This window comes from Vicugna pacos, chromosome 33 (assembly GCF_048564905.1).
Source record: "Vicugna pacos chromosome 33, VicPac4, whole genome shotgun sequence".
In the NCBI taxonomy this organism is placed as follows: Eukaryota; Metazoa; Chordata; class Mammalia; order Artiodactyla; family Camelidae; genus Vicugna; species Vicugna pacos.
The window spans coordinates 18,982,687-19,002,819 of record NC_133019.1 but is presented as its reverse complement, the minus strand read 5'-3'; the positions used below and the strand labels follow the sequence as shown (position 1 = coordinate 19,002,819).

Below are 20,133 nucleotides of genomic sequence, written 5' to 3'. Positions count from 1 at the left end.
ACCCAGGACCTCCTGCACGCTAAGCACACGCTTTACCACAGAAGCTATACGCTCCCCCTCTATTGAAGTTTTTATATCATCCAAGGACTGTATATCTACCTTTTAGTCCATCAAAACATGGAAGGGTATTAAAATATTAATTTTCAAGTCATTATAAAATATATATTATGAAAGCCCAGTTGAGGCCACCCTGTTACTAAAACTCAATTAGAGGCAATAAGCAGTGGTCTTTTTATAAATTATTGATATTTTAAAAGATCAATTATCTAGGTAAAGTTAAGCATGCTAGCCAAAGGTATACTTTTGAAAACACTTATGTTTAAATGTATTTTTTTCGGCACTATTTTGGCACGACTCTTTTGGTGTGGACATTTTATATTTTAAATCATTTTTATTGAAAATAGAACATACCTACAGAAAACAACACAAGTACAGAGCTTGGGAAGTATTATGGGGCAGATATTCTTGTGACTAGCACCCAGGTCAATAACTAGACCTATGCCCTCCATTCACATCGTTCTGTGAGCTCTTTTTAAAAATTTTCTGGCACCCCAAGACATTCCAGGCTCATTCCGTACTTCCTCTGCCCTAGCCCTGGAATTAGGTATTTCTCCAGAACTCTGGTCCCTTTGATTGGAAGAAATGGTGTTTACAGACCAAGATCTGGGTGACAGTTGTGCTCATTACTACTGGGGTATCATTGCTTCTACACCTTCTCAAATGAGATACTCTTTAAAAAGCAGTTTTAAAGTACAGAAAGCATATAATGGTCTTTTCAGTATTTTAGAGACATACATAATTTGAAGAGTTTTGATGATAAACAACCACAACTATGTAAAAGTTACAATAGAAACTAATGATGAATCATATTCAGTGGGAGATCAATGTATGAGGAACTAATCCATCCTCCACCCTCTAACTTTAAGTCAAGCCCCTGCCCGCACTGAAGTTGTGCCTGCATTTGTAGCAACAGTTACCAGGAACATTTGCAAATCCTTTTCAGCCCTTTCAGAGCCTTCTGATTATTGGTTGGTAGTGGAGAATGTGGCATCTCAAAATTAAAAGGTATTAACAAAAATTTAATGTCCTCAATGTCACAACTGAAAGCCTATCTGGTGTCATTTCTACAGAAAACAGGTTTTGGAGCAAATAAGCTTTGAAACCATTATAAAAATGCCATTTTATGCAATCAGGATGTGAACTATTTTTATTACAAATCATTAAACACTAATGACTTCGGAATGTGGTATTGAGTTCTTTATTGTGATGGAGCCTTGAATTTTCTTATTTTATATTGAAACTTGATTTATATAATGAACAAAATTATTTCAGTTAAGGGGTCTACTTCATACTCTGAATAGTTTCTGTTCGTATTCATGGATACTGTGTCTTACCTTTCTAAAAATATTAACAATGATTTTTTGAAGATTTGCTCTCTGAAAATCTCTGGTTTATTAGTTTTAGCTTCCAACTTTTTAGTTAAAGGATTTCCTCAAATGTTTGCTTATTCTTTCTTATTTGAGTAAGGCTTCATATTAAAAACAAGTGTTTGGAAGGGCTTATTAATTGGTAGGTTTTACTGAAGAGCTGGGGGAGGTTCATGACCTGCCATTTCTTTGGCTTCTGTCTTAATATCATCATACCCAGGTCTTTCTCTTGTGCCGCTCAGCCTTCTGAGAGGTGAATGGTCCAGGTTTTTGCCTGAGGCACGTAAATGCTTAGCTCCCTCAGCTTCAGGAGAAAAGTGAGACAGAGCTGAGGGCCTCATCCTTCTGTATATATATTTAAAACAATTAAAAATTGTAAAATATACATAAAATTTGCCATTTAAACCATTTTCAAGTGCACAGTTCAGTGGCATTAAGTACATTCACATTGTTGTGCAACCAACCTCCAGAACTCCTTCCATCTTACAAAACTGAAACTCTATACCCACTAAACAACAATTCCCCATTTCCCTGCTCCCCAGCCCCTGGCAACCACCATTCTACTGTCCATCTCTACAGATCTGACTACTCTAGTGACCTCGTGTAAGTAACATCATATGGTATTTGTCTTTTTGTGACTGGCTTATTTCACTTAGCATGAAGTCTTCAAGGATCATCCATGTTGTAGCATTGTCAGGATTGCCTTCCTTCTTAAGTCTGAATAATATTCCATCATATGCATATGCAACATTTTGTTTATCCACCATTTGTGGATGGACACTTGGGTTGCTCTCCCCTTATGGCTACTGTGACTAATGCTGCTATGAACATGGGAGTGCGGGGCTTTTCCAGACCCTGCTTTCAATTCTTTTGTGTGTATATCCAGACGTAGAGTTGCTGGATCTCGTGGTAGTTCTATTTTTAACTTTCAGTGGATGTATATGTACTTTTTTATATCCCTCATTTCCCTTACTGAGCTTTACTACCTACCACATCTAGTGACTCTTGAGTGTGGAGATTCTCCAGTTCACCTCCTGCCACCTACGCTCACCATCTTCTGTTTAGGGAATGAGCATGTGGTTGGGGGAGTGATCTGGCTACGAGGAGTTGGAAAGGGAATTTGAGGGCCCAAACACTCCGCAGGTGACCTTTGAACTTAATCTCCCTGTTTCCCTTGGCACAGCTCTGCCCCTACCCGCCTAGAGTGTATCAGTGCTCTAGGTAAACGTACCAGAAAAACCATTTCAGTGAAAGCCAATTCACTTAAATGGCCATCTTGCAGGTAACTTTTAATTCCTATTTTTACTGATCATTTTGTCTTTATGATAGCATTTTTAAGGCAAATTTAATTTGACTCTGCTCCAGTTTCCTGCTGCAGCAGCTAGTCTGAGGGGCTAGAAAAAAGGGAAAACCCAGAAGAACATTCGAAGAATACATAACGTGCAGTAGATGGAAATCAGAAGTTATTAACTATCTGTTTGATTTTTAGGCAAATCATTCGGCTCCCTGGATAAAATATGCAAAATGAGGATCACAACTATAATTCAGTGTGTGTGTGTGTGTGTGTGTGTGTGTGTGTGTGTGTGTGTGTTGTCTGTGGTGTTAGCGCGCGGTTTGCCAAGGAAAACCCAGGGCAAACTAACAGCCACTAAGTGTGAAGCTGTATGATGTCACCGTACTAACAGCAAGCAGTGCGCATGCGCCCATTTAAAGCGCCGGCGCGCCCGGGGAGCCGCTCAAGGCCCGCCCTCTGCCTCAGATTGCGCCGCCTCAGATTGCGCCGCCTCCGTTTCCCCGCGACTGCTCCGCTTCGCCATGTGGCTTCCGGGTAGCCAATCACCGCCCAGTTTTTCCTGCCGTCAACCGCGCGTGCCCCGGTTTCAAAAGCCCGGGGGCGGGCCCCTGGTTTGCGCACGCGCCGTCGGCCTCTCTCCCCACGCTGGTTCCGCGTCCTCTCAGAGCCGTACCTCAGCCTGGGCTGAGCGTCTCGTGTCTGGGCTGTCGCCGCCGCCGCCGCCTCCGCCGCCTCCGCCGCGATGGGCAAAACTACAGACAGTCGGGATCCGGGAGCCCGGCCCGACCCAGTGCGGAGCTTCAATCGTTGGAAGAAGAAACACAGACATAAGCAGAGCCAAAAGAAACAGTTGAGGAAGCAGCTGAAGAAGCCCGAGTGGCAGGTCGAGCGCGAGGTGATCGGCCGCCTCATGCAGAACTACGAGAAGGTGAGGCCGGCGCCGGGGAGGGGGCGCGGGCCGGGCCGGCCGCGGGGCAGCGCGGGGAAGGCGGCCGACCTGTCCCTGGGACCCTGCCTGGGGAGCCCGCCGTTAGTCCCGGAGGAGGGGGCGGGGTGAGAGGTGCCTCCGGGAGCCGGGGGAGGCCACAGGTGGTCTGCTGGGTGCCGCAGCCCCGGGCCGCCCGACCTCCGGGCCGCTGTTGTGCTCACCACACTGCTCCTGATAAAATGATGAAAACGCGGTGGTGCTTAAGCATAGGGAGATTAATTGCTCTACGTACAGTGATATTTACAAAAATAATACTAACGACAGTAGTGGTAAATAATGACACCTACATTTTAAGTAACTTGTCCCGTGCTTTACGTTAATTATTTGACTTGATCTGAGGTATGGGGTCTCATTCCCATTTTACAGATGGAGAACATTGAGGCCCCCAGAGGATAAGAAACTTGTCCTTAGCGCTTACATCTAGTAGGTGGCGTGGAATTGGAACCTAGACTCATGTCTTTCTGATTCCAAAGCCTGTGTTTTTAACCGTTGTGCCAGACTTGCATCCCTCAACATCGTGAATCCTTCCTGCGCTCATTTCATTTTCTCTGTTTCATGTCCCCATCCAAGAACTGCCATAGAAAAGCAGGACTCCTGGTCTATTTCTAGTACCTATCATCCCACAGTGTAGCTGATGCTCCCAGATGAGTGTCCCTGTAGTTTTCATTATGACTTCTTGATCTCTTTCTTGCTCAGGCTCCTTGGGGCTTCCACTACCCCTTCTCTTCCTTCCCTCTAAATTCCACGTCTGTTGGCCTTCACCCACCTCACGCAGCCTCTCACTGATTGCCCCCTTCCAGTGCAGTGTAATCAGGGACTTAACGTGTGGGGCATATCTGAAATTAAAGTCATCATGTGTCATTCTGGTATAGCTTTCCTTTAAACAACGCTTAGATCAAAAGTAACGTTATGTAGAGCTTAGAGTTTGTTTTGGGCTTGTAAATTAAGGTGATGATTTGATCCTGGCTTTTGCTCGCCAGATGAGTGGCTTTGGGCAAGTTACTTTGCTTCCCTTTTCTTGTCTTTAAAAGGCATAATAATATGTACCTTATAAGTTATGGGCAGTTAATAAGAATCCATGTAAAGTATTCTGTACAGTGCCTGACACATAAATATTCTGAATCTTACCTGTTATATTATTACTCTGACTGCTGTGTACACAGCACCGCAAGAAGCCTTTGTGAGGTAAATTGCTGTTAGATCGCATTTTGGACTCCTCTTTATCACTGCTTCTCACTCTGCTCTCTTCTCTTGTGTAATCCCAAGGTTTATTCCTGTGACTCCTCCTTGTAGTCTACGCAGAGCTCTTCTGAGTTCATATTCCCCCCCCCCCCCCCGCCTTTTTAAATTAACTGTGCTGGATGTCTTTCTCCAACTGTGTCAGAATACCTTTAATGCCATAAATCCAAAACTGAGTTTGTTATCTTTTAATCCTGAATTCGCAGTCTTGTATGTTATTTCCGTGTTGCCATCACGGCAAATTACCACAAAGTTGGTGTCTTAAAAGCAAGAGAAATTTATTCTCTCACAGTTCTGGAAGGCAGAAGTCTAAAATCAGTTTCACTGGGCTGAAATCAAGGTGTCAGTAGGGCCACACACCGTTTGGAGGCTCTAGGGGAAATTCTGTTTCCTGCGTCTTCTAGCTTCTGGTGGCTGTTTGTGTTCCTTGGCTTGTGGCTGCACCACTCCAGTCCCAGCCTCCATGGACACATTGCCTTCTCCTGTTCTGTGTCACATCTACCACTGCCCTTTTTTTTTTCTGCAAGGATGCGTTTGATCACATTTAGGGCCTATCCAGATGATTGAGGATAACCTCCCCATCTCAAGATCTTTAACCACTGTGCAAAGTCACTTCTGTCACATAAGGTAACATCCACAGTTCTGGAAGTTAGGATACGGGCATACTTGGGGACCACTGTTTGGCCTACCACATTCTAGACCCCCATCTAACAGACTGCTGAGCTGGAAACCTAGGAGAAAACCCCAGAGACTTCCCTCTTATCACTCCTCATCGGGTTAGTCGTGCTGGTGATCTGCTTTGCTTCTTAAATTTCTCGAATGTTTCTCCATCCCCAGTGCCTGCCTTAGTTCAGGCCCCATCATCTCTTGCCTGGGTTACTTATCACATGGGTCAGCAGACTTTTTCTGTAGAGGACAGGTTAGTGAATGGTTTTAGCTTTGCATGTTGTGAGGGTGGAACCACTCAACACAAAAGCTGCTGTGGAGATGCGTAAGTGGGCGTAGTTGTGTTCTAGCAAGACTTCAGTTACTAAAACAGGTGGCTGATGAGATTTGGCCCTTAGGCCTTACTGCCTTCTAATCTGTCTTCCATGTTGCTGCTGGAACGATTCTTTCCAGGGTGAAATCCTATCACTTTACGCCTGATCAAAACCTTTTCTTAGTAGTTCCCAGTTACTTTCAGGACAGTGGTCAGGCACTTCAGTGTGTCAGCATATTCTAGTCCAATGAGAGAGTTATTTGTGGTCAGACAAACCTGGTTTAACTCACTCAGCTCAGGTGCTGACTAGCCAAGTTTCTGAATGTCCCTGTGTCTCCGTTTTTTCATTCAACAGAGATTATTAACCACCCAGAGTGTTGTAAGGCTGAAATAAGGTATTGTATGTAATAAACCAGGCGGTACGTGGTAGGCACACGTGAAAGAACAACTTGCAGCTGTGTGAACTGGCTGTGCTCCTTGATGTTTCTCATCCTGATGCTTGATGTTTCCACTGCCTGCAGTGAACACTCACTCCCCAACCCTACTCGTCCGCCAAGATTCACCTCCAGCTTCTCTCTGTGACCTCCCCAGTGGGGATAGGACTGTGTGTCTGTGGCATCTTGTATATGCCGTTATTAGAGCGTCCATCAGCAGGCTGTGATGAGTGGCTTTGTTTAACTTCTTTGTCAGTCCTCCTCCTAGACCATTGACACACTTGCTTTGTGTGCCACAGTGCCTGTCCTTGAGAAGGCACCCCTCTGGTGTGTAGATGTTTGGTGCATGGTGACCTTTTCCAGGTGGCTTTATTCTGCTTGGTAACATGGGTCCATTCTTTTTGGTCTTTTGTTTTAATAATAATTACTACATTTATCAGGCTTTTATACATGTTGATTTGCCATACTCTGAGAAGAAACAACTCTGTGAGTTTGTTTCCATTATATAAGTGAGGAAACTTTAAGACACAGCAAGGCTGAATAATCTGCACAAGTTAAACAGCTAGTAAGTGAACAAGTTCTACTCCAGGAAGTTTAGGCCTGATGCCAGAGTCCAGACCCCCCTGCTTTACCGCACTGCACAAATGTTTAAATCTCAGTCTTTTCACTAAGTTGAAGGGGCAGTTTTTCCCCCGCTAAGTATTGTTCTGCTTTATTTATTTTTTTAATCTTAGAAATATTTTCTTAAGATTTTGTCAGGAAATAAATAAACACTGTGAAATCAATTGCCAGGGCTAGCAATACTAGAATACAGTCAAAGCAGATTTGTTATTCTGTAGGTAACAAAGGGACAGACCCTCACCATATGGCTTCTCAGATGGTGGAATTTGTGCATTAAAGTTTTATTACAGTGGACAGTACACAGATGGTGCTCAGCAGCCTCACTGCTGAAATACTGAACAGTTTGATTTGGAGATATTTTGAAACAATTTGACAGGTACTTGTTGAGGCCAAGGTAAAAATAGGTGGAAAAAATACATGTCTGTTTCCCTAGGGAGTTGGGGTGGGGTTGATGTATTTTGACAAATGTTGTAATAGTAAATACGTACAGTGCTGTGGAGTTAGAGGATGGTGTAATTAGGGGGAAAAGGTTAAGTTATTCTGTACAGAGCCCTTTCTGGCCAGATGACTTAGAGAAACATGTTTCTTCTGGGCATGCTACCCTTCCTCCTGGCAGTTACAGCCTCAGGCCTGCTTTGGAGCTAAATGTGGGCTGGATTTCAGCCCCCATGCCTCAGCTTTACCAGACGCCTTTGTGTAGGGCATAAACTGTCCAGCAGTTTGTGGTAGCCATGAGCAGAGCTAGTTCCTGAATGCTGTGTTCTCCAGGTAGACAGGATTGGCAAGGACATTGTAGGTGGAGGGAACAACGTGAGGAAATAAAAAAAGATGTGAAAATACATGGTGTTCTTTGAGGGGGCACATGCTCCTTGGAGTGTGATAGGTGCTCCTGAATTGGCTTCATGTGAGGTTGAAGAAGAGGCTTGAAAGTGGACTGTGAATGGCTTTGGAGTCTGTAGTAGGTAGAATAATGGCCTCCTAAAGATGTCAGCATCCTAATGCCCAGACCTGTGAATAAATTACATGGCTGGGGGTAATTAAGGTTGCTAATCAGATGACCTTAAAATATGGTGATCGATCTGGATTATCCAAGTGGACCTGGTGTAATCATCCAAGGGTCCTTAAACATGGAGGAGGGAGGCAGAAGGATCAGTGCCAGAGCTCTATGAAGGGAGAGACTTGACCATCCAGGCTGGCTGGCTGGCTTTGAAGATGGAAGGGGGCCATCAGCTGAGGAATGTGGCGCCTCTAGAAGCTGGAAAAGGCAAGGAAATGGATTCTCTCCTAAAGTTACCACAAAGAATGCAGCCCTACCAACACTTTGATTTTTGCTGAGTGAGGCCAAAACGGACTTCTGACTTCCAGACTTTTAAGTTGATAAATTTATGTTGGCTTAAGCCACTGATCCTAGTTATTTGTTATAGCAGCAGCAGGAAACGTACACAGAGGCTATGTTTAAAACCTTTATCTGGAAGCAGGGGTGAGCCCCTGGGGGCAATTGGAGAGTGTATCTGAACTGTAAAGGGTCTGGAGGCTAGTCTGTTGGTATAGCCTAGATCTTGGGTCCTCTGAGAGGCAGATCCAAGATGGGGCTAAGGGAAATGGAATTTATTAGGGACAAGTGTCTGTGAAGGTAAAGGGAGGGAAAGGAGAGAGGGCAGCGGGAGGGGTGGTGGTGGTAGGGGAGGCAGAGCTCAGGCTGCAGCACTGTGCTCCGAAAGCTGCTGACAGGGTGTCCTCCAACCTCAGTTGCCCATTAGAGGACTCCCCTGTCCTGCAGGAGAGGGTACTGCCGCTGTGCTCGGTCACTGACTGGATGCAGGCTGGGCAGGCAGGTGTGGCTTTTTCAGTGGTGGCCTTAGAGGGGTGACAGCTGGCATTTGTCAGTCAGCTGTGCTCCCTGCAGTGGGAGATCTGGGTGGCTAAGGCCACCACGTAGGGTGTATATTGTCGAGGGGTTGATGGGAGCTGGGGATTGAAGCCTACTGAGAAGTGGTGAAGTTTTTTTTTTTTTTTTTTTTTTCAGTTCAGCAACTGTTTTGACTTGTTGAATGTCTCCAGCTCTCTGCACCTGGGATTCATTTAGATTTTCATTGTAATCAGCTATGTTCTATGGGAACTCTGCCCTCTAATCTGGTTTTTTCTTTTTTTTCCCTTAATCAGATTTTGGTCTGGTGTAATTTGCGGTAGATTGCTTTTCTTCTCTTGATTGCAATGGGTGGAGCATTCTAGGAAGCTTTTAATACTGCCCCCCTCCCCACCTTCCTCCATGCTTTGCGGTGTAAAAGCATCATTCATTTTTGTGAGAAATAAGAGAGTTGGAAAAAGTATAGGAGAGTGGCTGTTCTGTCTCCCCTCTGCCTCCTCTAACTTTTCCACTATTGCTGGGAAGTCTTTCATAAGTAGCGTCTCTGAAACATCTGTTCTTTGATTTCAGAAGAATGACGATACAGATTTTAGAAGGTATATAATTTTTCTGAGTGATTTTTTTTTCCTAAGAAGAGGATGAAAGGAAGGGGAAAGAGTTTTAATTTGTTTTCAGGAACCGTAGCCATCTTCTGCTGTGGCTTCTAAGTGTTCCTTGGACAGTAATTGAACGTCTTCTAGACAAGGGCTGGCAGACCTCTTCTGTAGCGGGCCAGGTAGTAAATATTAGGTTTTGTGGGCCACATGGTCTCTGTCACAACTACTTAGACAATGCGTAAATGAACGCTTGTAGCTGTGCTCCAGTAAAACTGTATTTACAAAAACAGGCAGCAAATTAGATTGGGCCTGTGGGCCACAGTTTACTGACCCTTGTTCTAGAGCATCGGTGGAATAAAATGTCCTTTTGTTTTCTTTGGGGACATCTTTCTAAGCATATGGTGTATAACTGCGTGGCAGTGGCTGGGTAGGGTCCCGAAGCAGTTCCATTTTCCAGACTCTCCCTCTAGGAGGTTAATAGAGGTCCACTTTGCCTGTGGCTGTGTCTTTGATGATTAGAGAGTGTGTTGCCCGTCTAGCTCCTTCTGTAAGCATTCCATTCACAGTGAAAACAGATTTTTAGCTGATAATACCACAGGTGCAGGGCAGACCACATCTAATGTTAATGGCCGGTTTGGGAGATTACTTCCCTCCAAATTTATGTTCCTTGACAGGACAGGATATTATTTGAATAAACTTCTCTCCTAATGCTAGTACACTGATTCTGCCTCCTCTTCAATGTTATCTGGGGTGATTTGTAGGGATTATGGCGATGTTTTAATATTTGTGTTTTTGGGCATTTGAGGCCAGAGGACAGCCCTGCCTGGACTGCATTAAGAATCTTGGGAAAGACAGTGTGTAGACTGTAAAATGAAATACAGGCTGTCATCCCTTTACTGCCTGGAGTGTAATATAAATAAATGAACCTTACAAACGCAACTTTCCCCTTTTGTGGATCATGAATAATTTGGCAGCATATTCCCAGATCTGAGCAGCAGTTCCTGCTTTCAGCATCCATAGTAAAATAATTCTCATGAGCATCCAAAGTTAAATTGAGAAAATTGGGTTTATGCTAATGAAGAATACCAGTAATGAACATTTAGATAATGTAAAGTTAAAGGGCAAAATGTTACTAATTGTTGCTTCAGATCGCAACAGGGACACTTTCTGTTATTGGTAAATAATACCCCTCCTCCAGTGTACCCCCAAATGAGTAGTTGTCAGGTTGGATTTCGTAGGCCACTGATCCATGGTTAAAACTTTGAAAGATTTGTGCTAACAAGGTATGTTTCTGCAGCTAACTTCAGTTTATTCTCCAAAGTGTGTAAAGGAACTACTCTCATCGTGGTCTGTGGTTTATAGCCATTTTGCCCCTTCTTAAAGTGATATTCCTTGAAGGATGGGCTGAAAGTAAATTTTCTTCCTAATATTGATGTGATGATGATTTATTTTGTTGTTAATATTTTAGAGGTGTTTAGGATGTAGGTTGTAGTAGTTTGTGTGTATGGGTTGAGTGAATGAGGGTTTTTTTTTTTACCAGTTGAAATGGTTACAGACATATTTTTGATAACAGCTTCCTCAAGGCATATTTCTTTTCAGAAGGAATGATAGTTTTTAATTAGAAATGATAATTGAATTCAGTCCTGCAGTATCGAGGATGAGCTTGGCAGCACAATGTAGACAAAATAATTTTGTTATAAAACAAATGAATTATGTGGTATACTGTTTTGTCTTATCTGACGTAGTCCCCTTTTACTTTTCAGATAAATGTAAATGAAATTACAAGATTTTCAGATTTCCCCTTATCCAAAAAAACCCTAAAAGGTAGGTACATGGTGATTTTGGGACATGTTGTTGGATTTCTTGATTTTTTTTTTTAATGGAAAAAAATTCAGAGGAAGTTTAACCTTAAGAATCTTTTTTTGGCAAATAATTTTGATATCATGAAAACTTATAACAAGAAACAATATTAATGCTTTGAAGTTTTACCAGTTTGTCATTCTCACTCTTTCTGGGCTGATTAAAGAACAGTAGTTAAAAAACAGGATGCCAAGGCCTCTGAATAATTAAAATATTAGTTAAAATAAACAAGAGAACAAACAAAAATGTGACACCTTTTGTATTGATTTACTAGTACCACCGGAGCAAAATACAAGACTAGGTGGCTTAAACAACAGAAATTTATTTTCTCATAGTTCTAGAGGCTGGAAGTCCAAGATCAAGGTCCTGGCAGGAGTGGTTTCCTCTGAGGGCCATAATGGGAAGTATCTGTCCCAGGCCTCTCTCCTTGGCTTACAGATGGTCGCTCTCTTGCTGCCTCTTAAAGTGATTATCCTTCTGGGTACTCACACCCTAGTGTCTCTTTTTAGGTCCAAATTTTCCCTTATAGGAACATCAGTCAGTTTGGATTAGGACCCACCCTAATGGACTCATTTTAATTTAATCACATCTTTAATCACCTGGCTCAGAATACATTCTAAGGTACTGGGGTTAGGGGCTCAACATCTGAATTCCCAAGTCAGCCCACAGTACTACTCTACAGGGATGCTCTAAGTGTCATTCTCTTCCTTTCCCTGCTGACAGGTTTGCAAGAAGCCCAGTACCGTTTGGTAACTGAGATACAGAAGCAGACCATTGGGTTGGCGTTGCAAGGTAAAGATGTCCTCGGAGCTGCCAAAACTGGATCTGGCAAGACTTTGGCTTTCCTTGTTCCAGTAAGTAGCTTTTTTGTTTTGGGTCAGATCCTCTGTTAACATGATTTTGAAACATTGTGTGCCTAGGTAGAAATAAATAATTATGTAAAGAGTAATTGGATGTTGGGTTTCCCTGGCTAGAATGCAAGCTTTGTCAGACAGGTGCCACGTCTGTCTCGTTCTCCACTGCATTCCCCAGGTCCTAGCACAGCACCTTGCACATGGTGGGCACTCGGTAACTTACTGAATGAATGAATTATTGTGCCTTGACAGGCCATGCATTCCTGAAGGATGTGGAGTGTTCCAGGGTGGCAGGTCAGAATGGTTCTGCTCTGCAGTAAGCCCAGTGGGGTGGCCTGGAAGGCTGTTTCTGCACTCACCCTTGCAAACATACCACTTGCATTATACTTGCCACTTGTTTAGGATAAAGCTGAAGTATGCTCACTTTAAGGACATTAGATCATTTATTGAGAATTTTCCAGATCATTGATACCTTTTATGGCAGTAAAACAGGAGAGCCTCTTAGGAATTCACTTGTGTCTGTTATACAGTTGGTCTCATAATTTTTAATTCCTACTGATCACTTTTGATTTTTTATTCCAAGTGTTAACCATTTTTCTCTTAAATACTAATTTTTTGTAACAAAGTTTCTCCATAAGTAGAAAATTCAGTCATGGTATAACTAAAGCAGCTGCACAGAGGAGAGTTTGTTTTAATGTGGTTTCTGTTCAGAAAATGGAGACAAATAATTTTCTGAAATCTGTTTTAATGGCCTGTAGGCTGGACAGACCTGTCACTGATGACCAGCCTCCTCAGGGCATGACCCTGGCAACAGCTGAGCTGCCATGGGGCGTCTTTTCCTCTGTGGCTTGGGGGAGGATGCTTCTGGTGGATAGAAGAAAAAGCAAAGCAAAGCAAACAGCTTCTTCTTTGTGATTGGATGAGACTCATAACTGGTGTGCTATCTGCTTGGAAGGTGCCTTTGATTTGGAGGGGCAAGGTTGACTCAGGAATCAAAAAGCTGCCTCTCTAAAGAACTTACTGAACTTCAGTTTGTTATCTTTTTTGAGGTGCTGGAAGCCTTGTATCGTCTGCAATGGACCTCAATGGATGGGCTGGGTGTCCTGATTATATCACCTACAAGAGAACTGGCCTATCAGACCTTTGAGGTTCTCCGGAAAGTAGGGAAGAATCACGACTTCTCGGCTGGCCTCATCATTGGTGGAAAGGTTTGATTTTTTGTCCTTGTCCTCCTTTCTTTCTTTCTATAGCTTATGTTGGAGCAGTGATACAGTTGACTGGGAAAAGGTGGAGATTTCATCTATAAACAGTCAGACTGGCCCCCTAGAAGGGGGTGGGAGCATCCTGATGTGGTGACTGCCATCTAGAGGCTGGTGGTTGATTTTGCAGGTCCAGAGAGTGTTTTGTCAGGGTATCTGAACTGGTCAGATTCCCTGAGACTAATGAACTCTTAACTAATACGTAAATGTATTTGTTACTAGGCATCGGGAAAGGTACCATTTCAGTGTGTGGACTCGTTCCTTTCAGTAAAGTATCTGTAAGAGGCTGAATGATTCAGAACATTGCTGGGTCAGCAGCAGAAGAGAGGAAGGTAGAAGAGAGTTTTGAGGAGTGTTTATTTTAGGTCCTGGGAAAGCCTAGTGTTCCACTCCCCTTTCTTCTAGTTTACCTGGATTATTTGTCTCTGCTAGAGTCTCTCCTGGATTGTGAGGATAAATACTTGAATTCTCGAATCTACATGCAAATGTGCACAAAAAGAACAGTGTCACACACCCTCACAGACCTGTGAACCTGCCACCCAACTTTAGTAGCTAACGTCTGTGGCTCTTGGTTTGAGGAGAGATCTTCTAGAAGGTAGAGAATTCAGCTCTTTTTTTCCAGTCCATGAAGTGCAGTGAGTGGTGTCAGAGAGCCCGATCAATGCCGCTGGGGTCTGACTTAAAGAAAGAGGATAATTCTAGTTTTTAAGTCGGTTCTGGTAGATACAGGAGGAAAGAAAGACTTGGAGCATTCATATATTTCTCTTGGCCTCAAAAATCCTGGATATGATTAAGAATCCAGAGGAACTCTGAGCTCTTTGGGTCTTTACTAAGGACTTTTACTTGGCCTGGAAATTTGGCTGTGCTGTGGAAATAGGAGGGAGACATTACATGTATCTCTAGAGTCCCTCCATTGCTGTGATGACCTGCCACATACAGATGGCTTGCATAGTTCTGGTCCACAGGCTGCTCAGTGATGTGTCTGTGTATGTAATCAGAAGAAACAACTGTTTTCAGGATCTGAAACATGAAGCTGAGAGGATCAATAACATAAATATACTTGTCTGCACACCGGGTCGGCTTCTTCAACACATGGATGAAACAATATGTTTCCATGCTACCAATCTCCAAATGTTAGGTGAGTTTCTAATGAATTTCTAATGAAAAGAATCTGGACTTAGGAGGGAGCCCTCATAAATTTTAATGATAGGAGTGTTTTATTGAAAAAATATTGTGATTAAAGATCTGAGAAATAACTTGTAATAATTTTTTGGCATATGGTTCTAAATCCAGAGAGTACTATTAAGACCTTTTTTTAATCAAAATAGTTAGAAAGATATAAGCACTCTTTTCTGTATGAAATTAGACACTTCAATATTTGACATTGCTAAGAGGTTTTATCTTTTAAGGTACATCTTATGATGCGACCTAATGTGTATTTTTTTAAAATCAACTTTTTATTTTGCAATAATTCTAGATTTATAGGAGGCTTGCAGTGATAGTACAGAGTTCCTCTATGCCCTTCCTTCCCCCAGTTTCCCCTAGTGTAACAACTTACATAACTTTGGTACCTTTGCCAAAACTAAGTGATTAACATTGGCACATTATATAAGTTCCAGGCTTTATTTGGATAGGACCACTTTTTCCACTAATGCCCTTTTTCTGTTCTAGGATCCAGTCCCGAATACCACATTGCATTTCTCCTAATGTATGTCTGAAATATTGTAGTTCAACTTGCATTTTCCCTTTTTAGTTCTTGATGAAGCAGATAGAATCCTGGATATGGGCTTTGCTGATACCATGAATGCTATTATTGAAAACCTTCCCAAGAAACGTCAGACTTTACTTTTCTCAGCTACGCAAACCAAATCTGTAAAGGACCTTGCACGCTTGAGTTTAAAAAACCCTGAGTACGTCTGGGTTCATGAAAAAGCAAAATATAGGTATGTGCTCTTTGAAACCAGATTTGATTCAGTCAAAATCAGTCTTCACTCTTTTTCTAAGATGAAGAGTTTAACATTTCAAATTAATACAACTTTTGTAGGAAATAAAACATCATTTTATGTATTATTCCTTAACTGTGCAAATATATTGGTAGATATATTGGTAAAATATTGGTAAAAATTATTTAAATTCTCAATGCACTTTTAAATGTGAGACTAATTCAGTATTTCCCCAGATGTGGTCTGGGGAACAAATATTTTTCCATAAAATGTTAATAGATATTTATTCACCAACTGTCCCCTACAAAATAGGGGTAGGGTAGGGAGATGCATTCCTAGATAGATAAATAGTAAATGTTGAGTTGAGGCAAAGCAGTGTTCTTCAAGACTTCTCAGAGCCTTTAACGTTTTCATGGACGTTGTGATTCTCCAAAGCAGTGGGAGATGAATAAAGCTTCCTGCATTCACAGAGATTATTTTGTTACAGAATCATTCTTCTTAGCTGTATTTTGCAGGACTAATTGGCTATGGAACATATTTTATCAAATGCATTAATATTTAGCAAAATACCTTTCTGTTTGAAACATTCCAGAAACTATAGTTTTGTCTTGGTCTCACTGAAACTGGAGAGTAAAGTACCTGTGTTTATGCGAAGTCTTTAAATATAGGGAATACGAGCCTACCTTGACCTTGTTCAACCAATAGATGTCTTGGATTTAAAAAAGCCTGAGCGGGAAAAAAAATGAACAGCCTGAGCAGAGGTTAGATTCTGTTCTTCCAGGTGACCCTAACGGGTAAACTTTGGAGAATCCGAGTGCAGGTAACTTTGGTTATCAGCAACTCAGGAATGGAATGGCAGGAGGTGTTTGATGTATCGTTTCCTCCTTGGCTTTCCATTAAGTAGATACTGACTTTTGTTTGTGAAATTGTATTGAGATAGTTATTGAAATTTTTGGTACAGTTAATTTGATAATCTAGACTCTCTAGGTCTTTTGATAGTCTTTGTTCTTTTTGCTGTTTCCTTTCTGCCTATTTTCAAAACTCAGTAGTGTTTTTACCAGACACTAATTTTTCAATCATTAGGTAGTCTCTAAAACACTTTATAATTTATGTAAATTAATTGTATATGTTATCCTTGCTCCCAGTTTCTGTGGATAAGCTAGTCATTATCTGTAGATCATAGAGGTAGTTAGAAAAAACTGAATGCAAAAACTTTATTTTATAAATGGTTCTTGAAATGCAGTTCCATCAGTTGTAAAAATGTGACTTTCAGAAAACATTTTAGAAGGCAGGTATTTAGCAACATAATTTACAGAACTGGAGGTTATGTGAGAGTGACTGTGGGACTCTGTAATTTTGACTTCACCAGAAATACTGTTATAAGCAGATGCTGTTGTGAATTTTGTGTAATATCATTATTGAATTTTCCCCTTTATCAACTTAAGAATTTGGTTAGTATACCCTGAGAAATTATGGTTAAGAATATTTTAAGGCATAAAAGAATATTTACTCTCACATTGTAAAGGACCAGAATAGTCAAAATTGAATCTTTCTGAATTTGTTTATCATAGTATACTTAGAAAAAATACATCAGTGTGTTTCCTTTATATTGCTGTATGTTGCCCTTTTTCCCCCCTTTATATAAACTGACACACCCACAGGGATGCCTGTGTGTGTGTGAATATACACACACACCTATATATGTACCCCACCCTGATAATGGTACCAAATGTTATGTACTATTTTGCTGTGCTTTTTCACTTAACAATAGGACCCAGAGATCACTCCATTGCACTACATAGATTACTTATTTCTCTTTTACAGTTGCGTGATGCTTTACTGTGTGGATGTACAATAATTCATTCCACAAGTTTTCTGCTGATGGGCTGATTTCCATCTTTTTTTTTCTTTATGAATAATACTATATCTTTTTGTGTTTTTAACCAGAGTATTTTTTGGAACACAATCCTAAAAGTAGGTTTATTAGTTCAAAGAGTAAATGCATATATATTTCTCCTCAGCATTTTTATTATGAGAAATTTCAAACATGCAGCACAGTTGAAAGAATTTTATGGTGAAAACCGTGTACCCACCTAGATGCCACTTAATGGTAGCATCCATTTACTGTCCGTTTACCCATCACTCTATATATCAATTCATCTTATTTCTGATGCATTTCAGAGTAATTTGCAGACACCTGTGCACCTCCCCTAAGTATTTCAGTATGCATATCTGTATACCACTATCTAGAGTTCAGTATTTGTATCGAGATTCTCTTTCTTGATGTAAGATTTGCATACAGTGCAATGAACAAATTAAGAGTTCGTTTACTGAGTTTTGGTAAATATGTATGTCTGTATAACCCATGGCCCTACTAAGAGGTGGAACATTACCATCAGCCTAGAGAGTTCCTCATGCCCCTTCAGTTGATCCTTGACCCTACCCTTGCAGAGGTGACCCCTGTTTGCTTGTATATTTTTGATACATACTCTGTAAGGGATCTTGAATGTATTTGAATCATGTGCTAAATTCATTTCTTAAGGGACAACAGAGAAGTTCTTTTTGAGGTATGTATATATGTGTATGTGAAAAATTTGTTTGAGAGGCATGCCACTGTTAACGTTCCTTTGTTTTCCGGTCTGGATTTCAAAGTTACCAATGTGGCATATTTTTAACATTTTTCCTTCTTATTTCCATGAGCACCCCTGCCACTTTGGAACAGAACTACATAGTTTGTGAGCTGCAGCAGAAAATAAGTGTGCTGTATTCCTTTTTGAGAAGCCACCTGAAGAAGAAAAGTATTGTATTTTTTTCCAGTTGTAAAGAGGTACCTATTGTTTATTTTTCTTAAGTTATTTGTGTTAAATCATCCTTTTTAAAATATCAAATTTCCATTGAAAATGCTGTTTGTCTATTTTAATAGTTGCAGTGCTAGGTGTGGAAGAATTTGTAGATAATGAGAATCCTGTGTCTTCATTTTAAAGGAATCCATGGATGAGACTTGAAGCTCAAAAAAGAAGGGCAGAAACTGTTTTTACTTCAGTATTGTTAGTACCTAGCACAATACTTAGAACATAGTAGCCCTCAATAAATATTGGTAGAACCAACAATAGAATGATAGAATGGCTAGACTAGAGGTCTGTACGATCTGACACCCACCTTGCCCGCCACGAACACCGAGCAGAAGATGCCTTTTATTTCCGTGCCTCCAGACCTTTGTTCGTGCTCATCTCCCTGCATCCCTTCACCCTAATTCTGGAGGAATATTTAACATCCTTTAAGGCTAAGCTCCAGTGTTACACCGAAAGTCCTTTTCTGACACTCCCCAATCCCCGTGTTCCAATGCACTGTACTCTCTCCTATCCTTCTGTAGTGTTTTGTTAATATCTTTATTTAGGTAATCAGCATTTCTTGAACACTTGTCTTGTAACACTAGTCTTATGTGCTTGTAAGTAAGGGATTCAGTGATACATAAGAAAACTTGATCTTTTCCCTTAAAGGAAAGCAACTGTGGTTGCTTTTTGTGAGACACTTTTCCTCTACTTTATTTCCGATTTCCTGATGTCATATAGTTGTTGACTTATAGGTTGATTCTTGATTTACAGCTTTTGTAGTAGCTGAGCGTGGTACATATGCAGTGAGTTTTCCTCCAGCTTATGGGGAAGATAAGTAGTGGTCCGTCTGTTGTAGGGGGAAAGCACAAAACCTTACTATTTTTCCATGTAAAGGATGACTTCAGATTTTTTAAGGACTTATTTTAGATTTTTAAAACTTTGCATCTTCTAAAGATGGGATGTTTTTGGTATCTACATACGAGGAAGTACTTTTAAGAGTTGATGTTTAAATTTTAACCTGTAGTGCTCTGCTTTTCCTCTTCTCAGTGGACAAAGTATATTCTGCCCTTTTTCTATCTATATTCTTTCTATACCTTTTTAGTTCCGTGGCTTTAAATGCCCTCTGTTTTCTAACAGCTTCCTAATCCACGTCCTCGTTCCTGAGCCCCAGGTTGTGTATCCACTTGAATGTTAGGTATTTCCAATTGAGTGTCTAGAGGGTATCTTAAATTTAACCTAGAAAAAGCAATTTAAGATTTCCTATCCCTATGATCTGCCTCCTCCACCTCTTTCCCATCTCATTAAAGGAACGAATCCTTAATTCTTGCATGTCTCCAACTCATATTCAATCTATTGGCAATACTCACTGGTTTTGCCAGTTCTCACCACCCCTCATGCTACAGTGCAGTCCGAACCATGCTTAACTTTCTCTTAGCCTCCTGTTTGGGCTTCCATCCCCTTCCTTTCTTTTCTGCAGCACTTCTGCATTATAGCAGGAGTGATCTTTAGAAAGTAGAAAGGAATGTATTACTGCTTTGCTTAAAACACTCCAGAGACCTTTCTGTAAATTAAACTCCTTACTTAGGACCTGCGTGGCTTTATTTTGTATCTTCCACATCAGCTAGTTTTTTTCAAGCGTGAGAGAATAAAGGGCATCTCTTGACTCGAGATGCCGACGGCAGGAAGTTTTCAAGGGCTCACTTTACACTTCTTCAGTTCCCGTATGTGCTTTTCTGAGGTTGGCTTTCCTGAGAGTGTGTCTGTCATCTGTCTGCAGGTTCTCCTTTTCCATCTCTCCTTTCATGGTAGTCCTTTTAAAACTTTGTAAAAGAAAGGCAGGGGTCCCGCTATTCCTAATCTTCCGGGTGCATCGTCTCAGGATCAGAGAATTTTCCTAGCACCAGGGTATTGTTGAGAAAGTGAATGACTTTAATGCTG

The 20,133-nt window shown here is 41.3% G+C and overlaps 1 protein-coding gene across 1 annotated transcript in view; it reads left to right on the top strand.

Annotated features, from left to right (window-relative positions):
- The first annotated feature begins 3,359 nt into the window (after positions 1–3,359).
- Positions 3,360–20,133, top strand: part of DDX10 (DEAD-box helicase 10) — a 213,564-nt gene continuing 196,790 nt past the window's right edge. Inside the window, exons 1-7 of the mRNA XM_031675526.2 lie at positions 3,360–3,649; positions 11,209–11,269; positions 12,029–12,159; positions 13,209–13,367; positions 14,436–14,556; positions 15,172–15,361; positions 18,062–18,188. Of these exons, the coding sequence (XP_031531386.1) occupies positions 3,464–3,649; positions 11,209–11,269; positions 12,029–12,159; positions 13,209–13,367; positions 14,436–14,556; positions 15,172–15,361; positions 18,062–18,188 (975 nt within the window). The 5' untranslated portion in view covers positions 3,360–3,463. The remainder of the gene's footprint in view (positions 3,650–11,208; positions 11,270–12,028; positions 12,160–13,208; positions 13,368–14,435; positions 14,557–15,171; positions 15,362–18,061; positions 18,189–20,133) is intronic.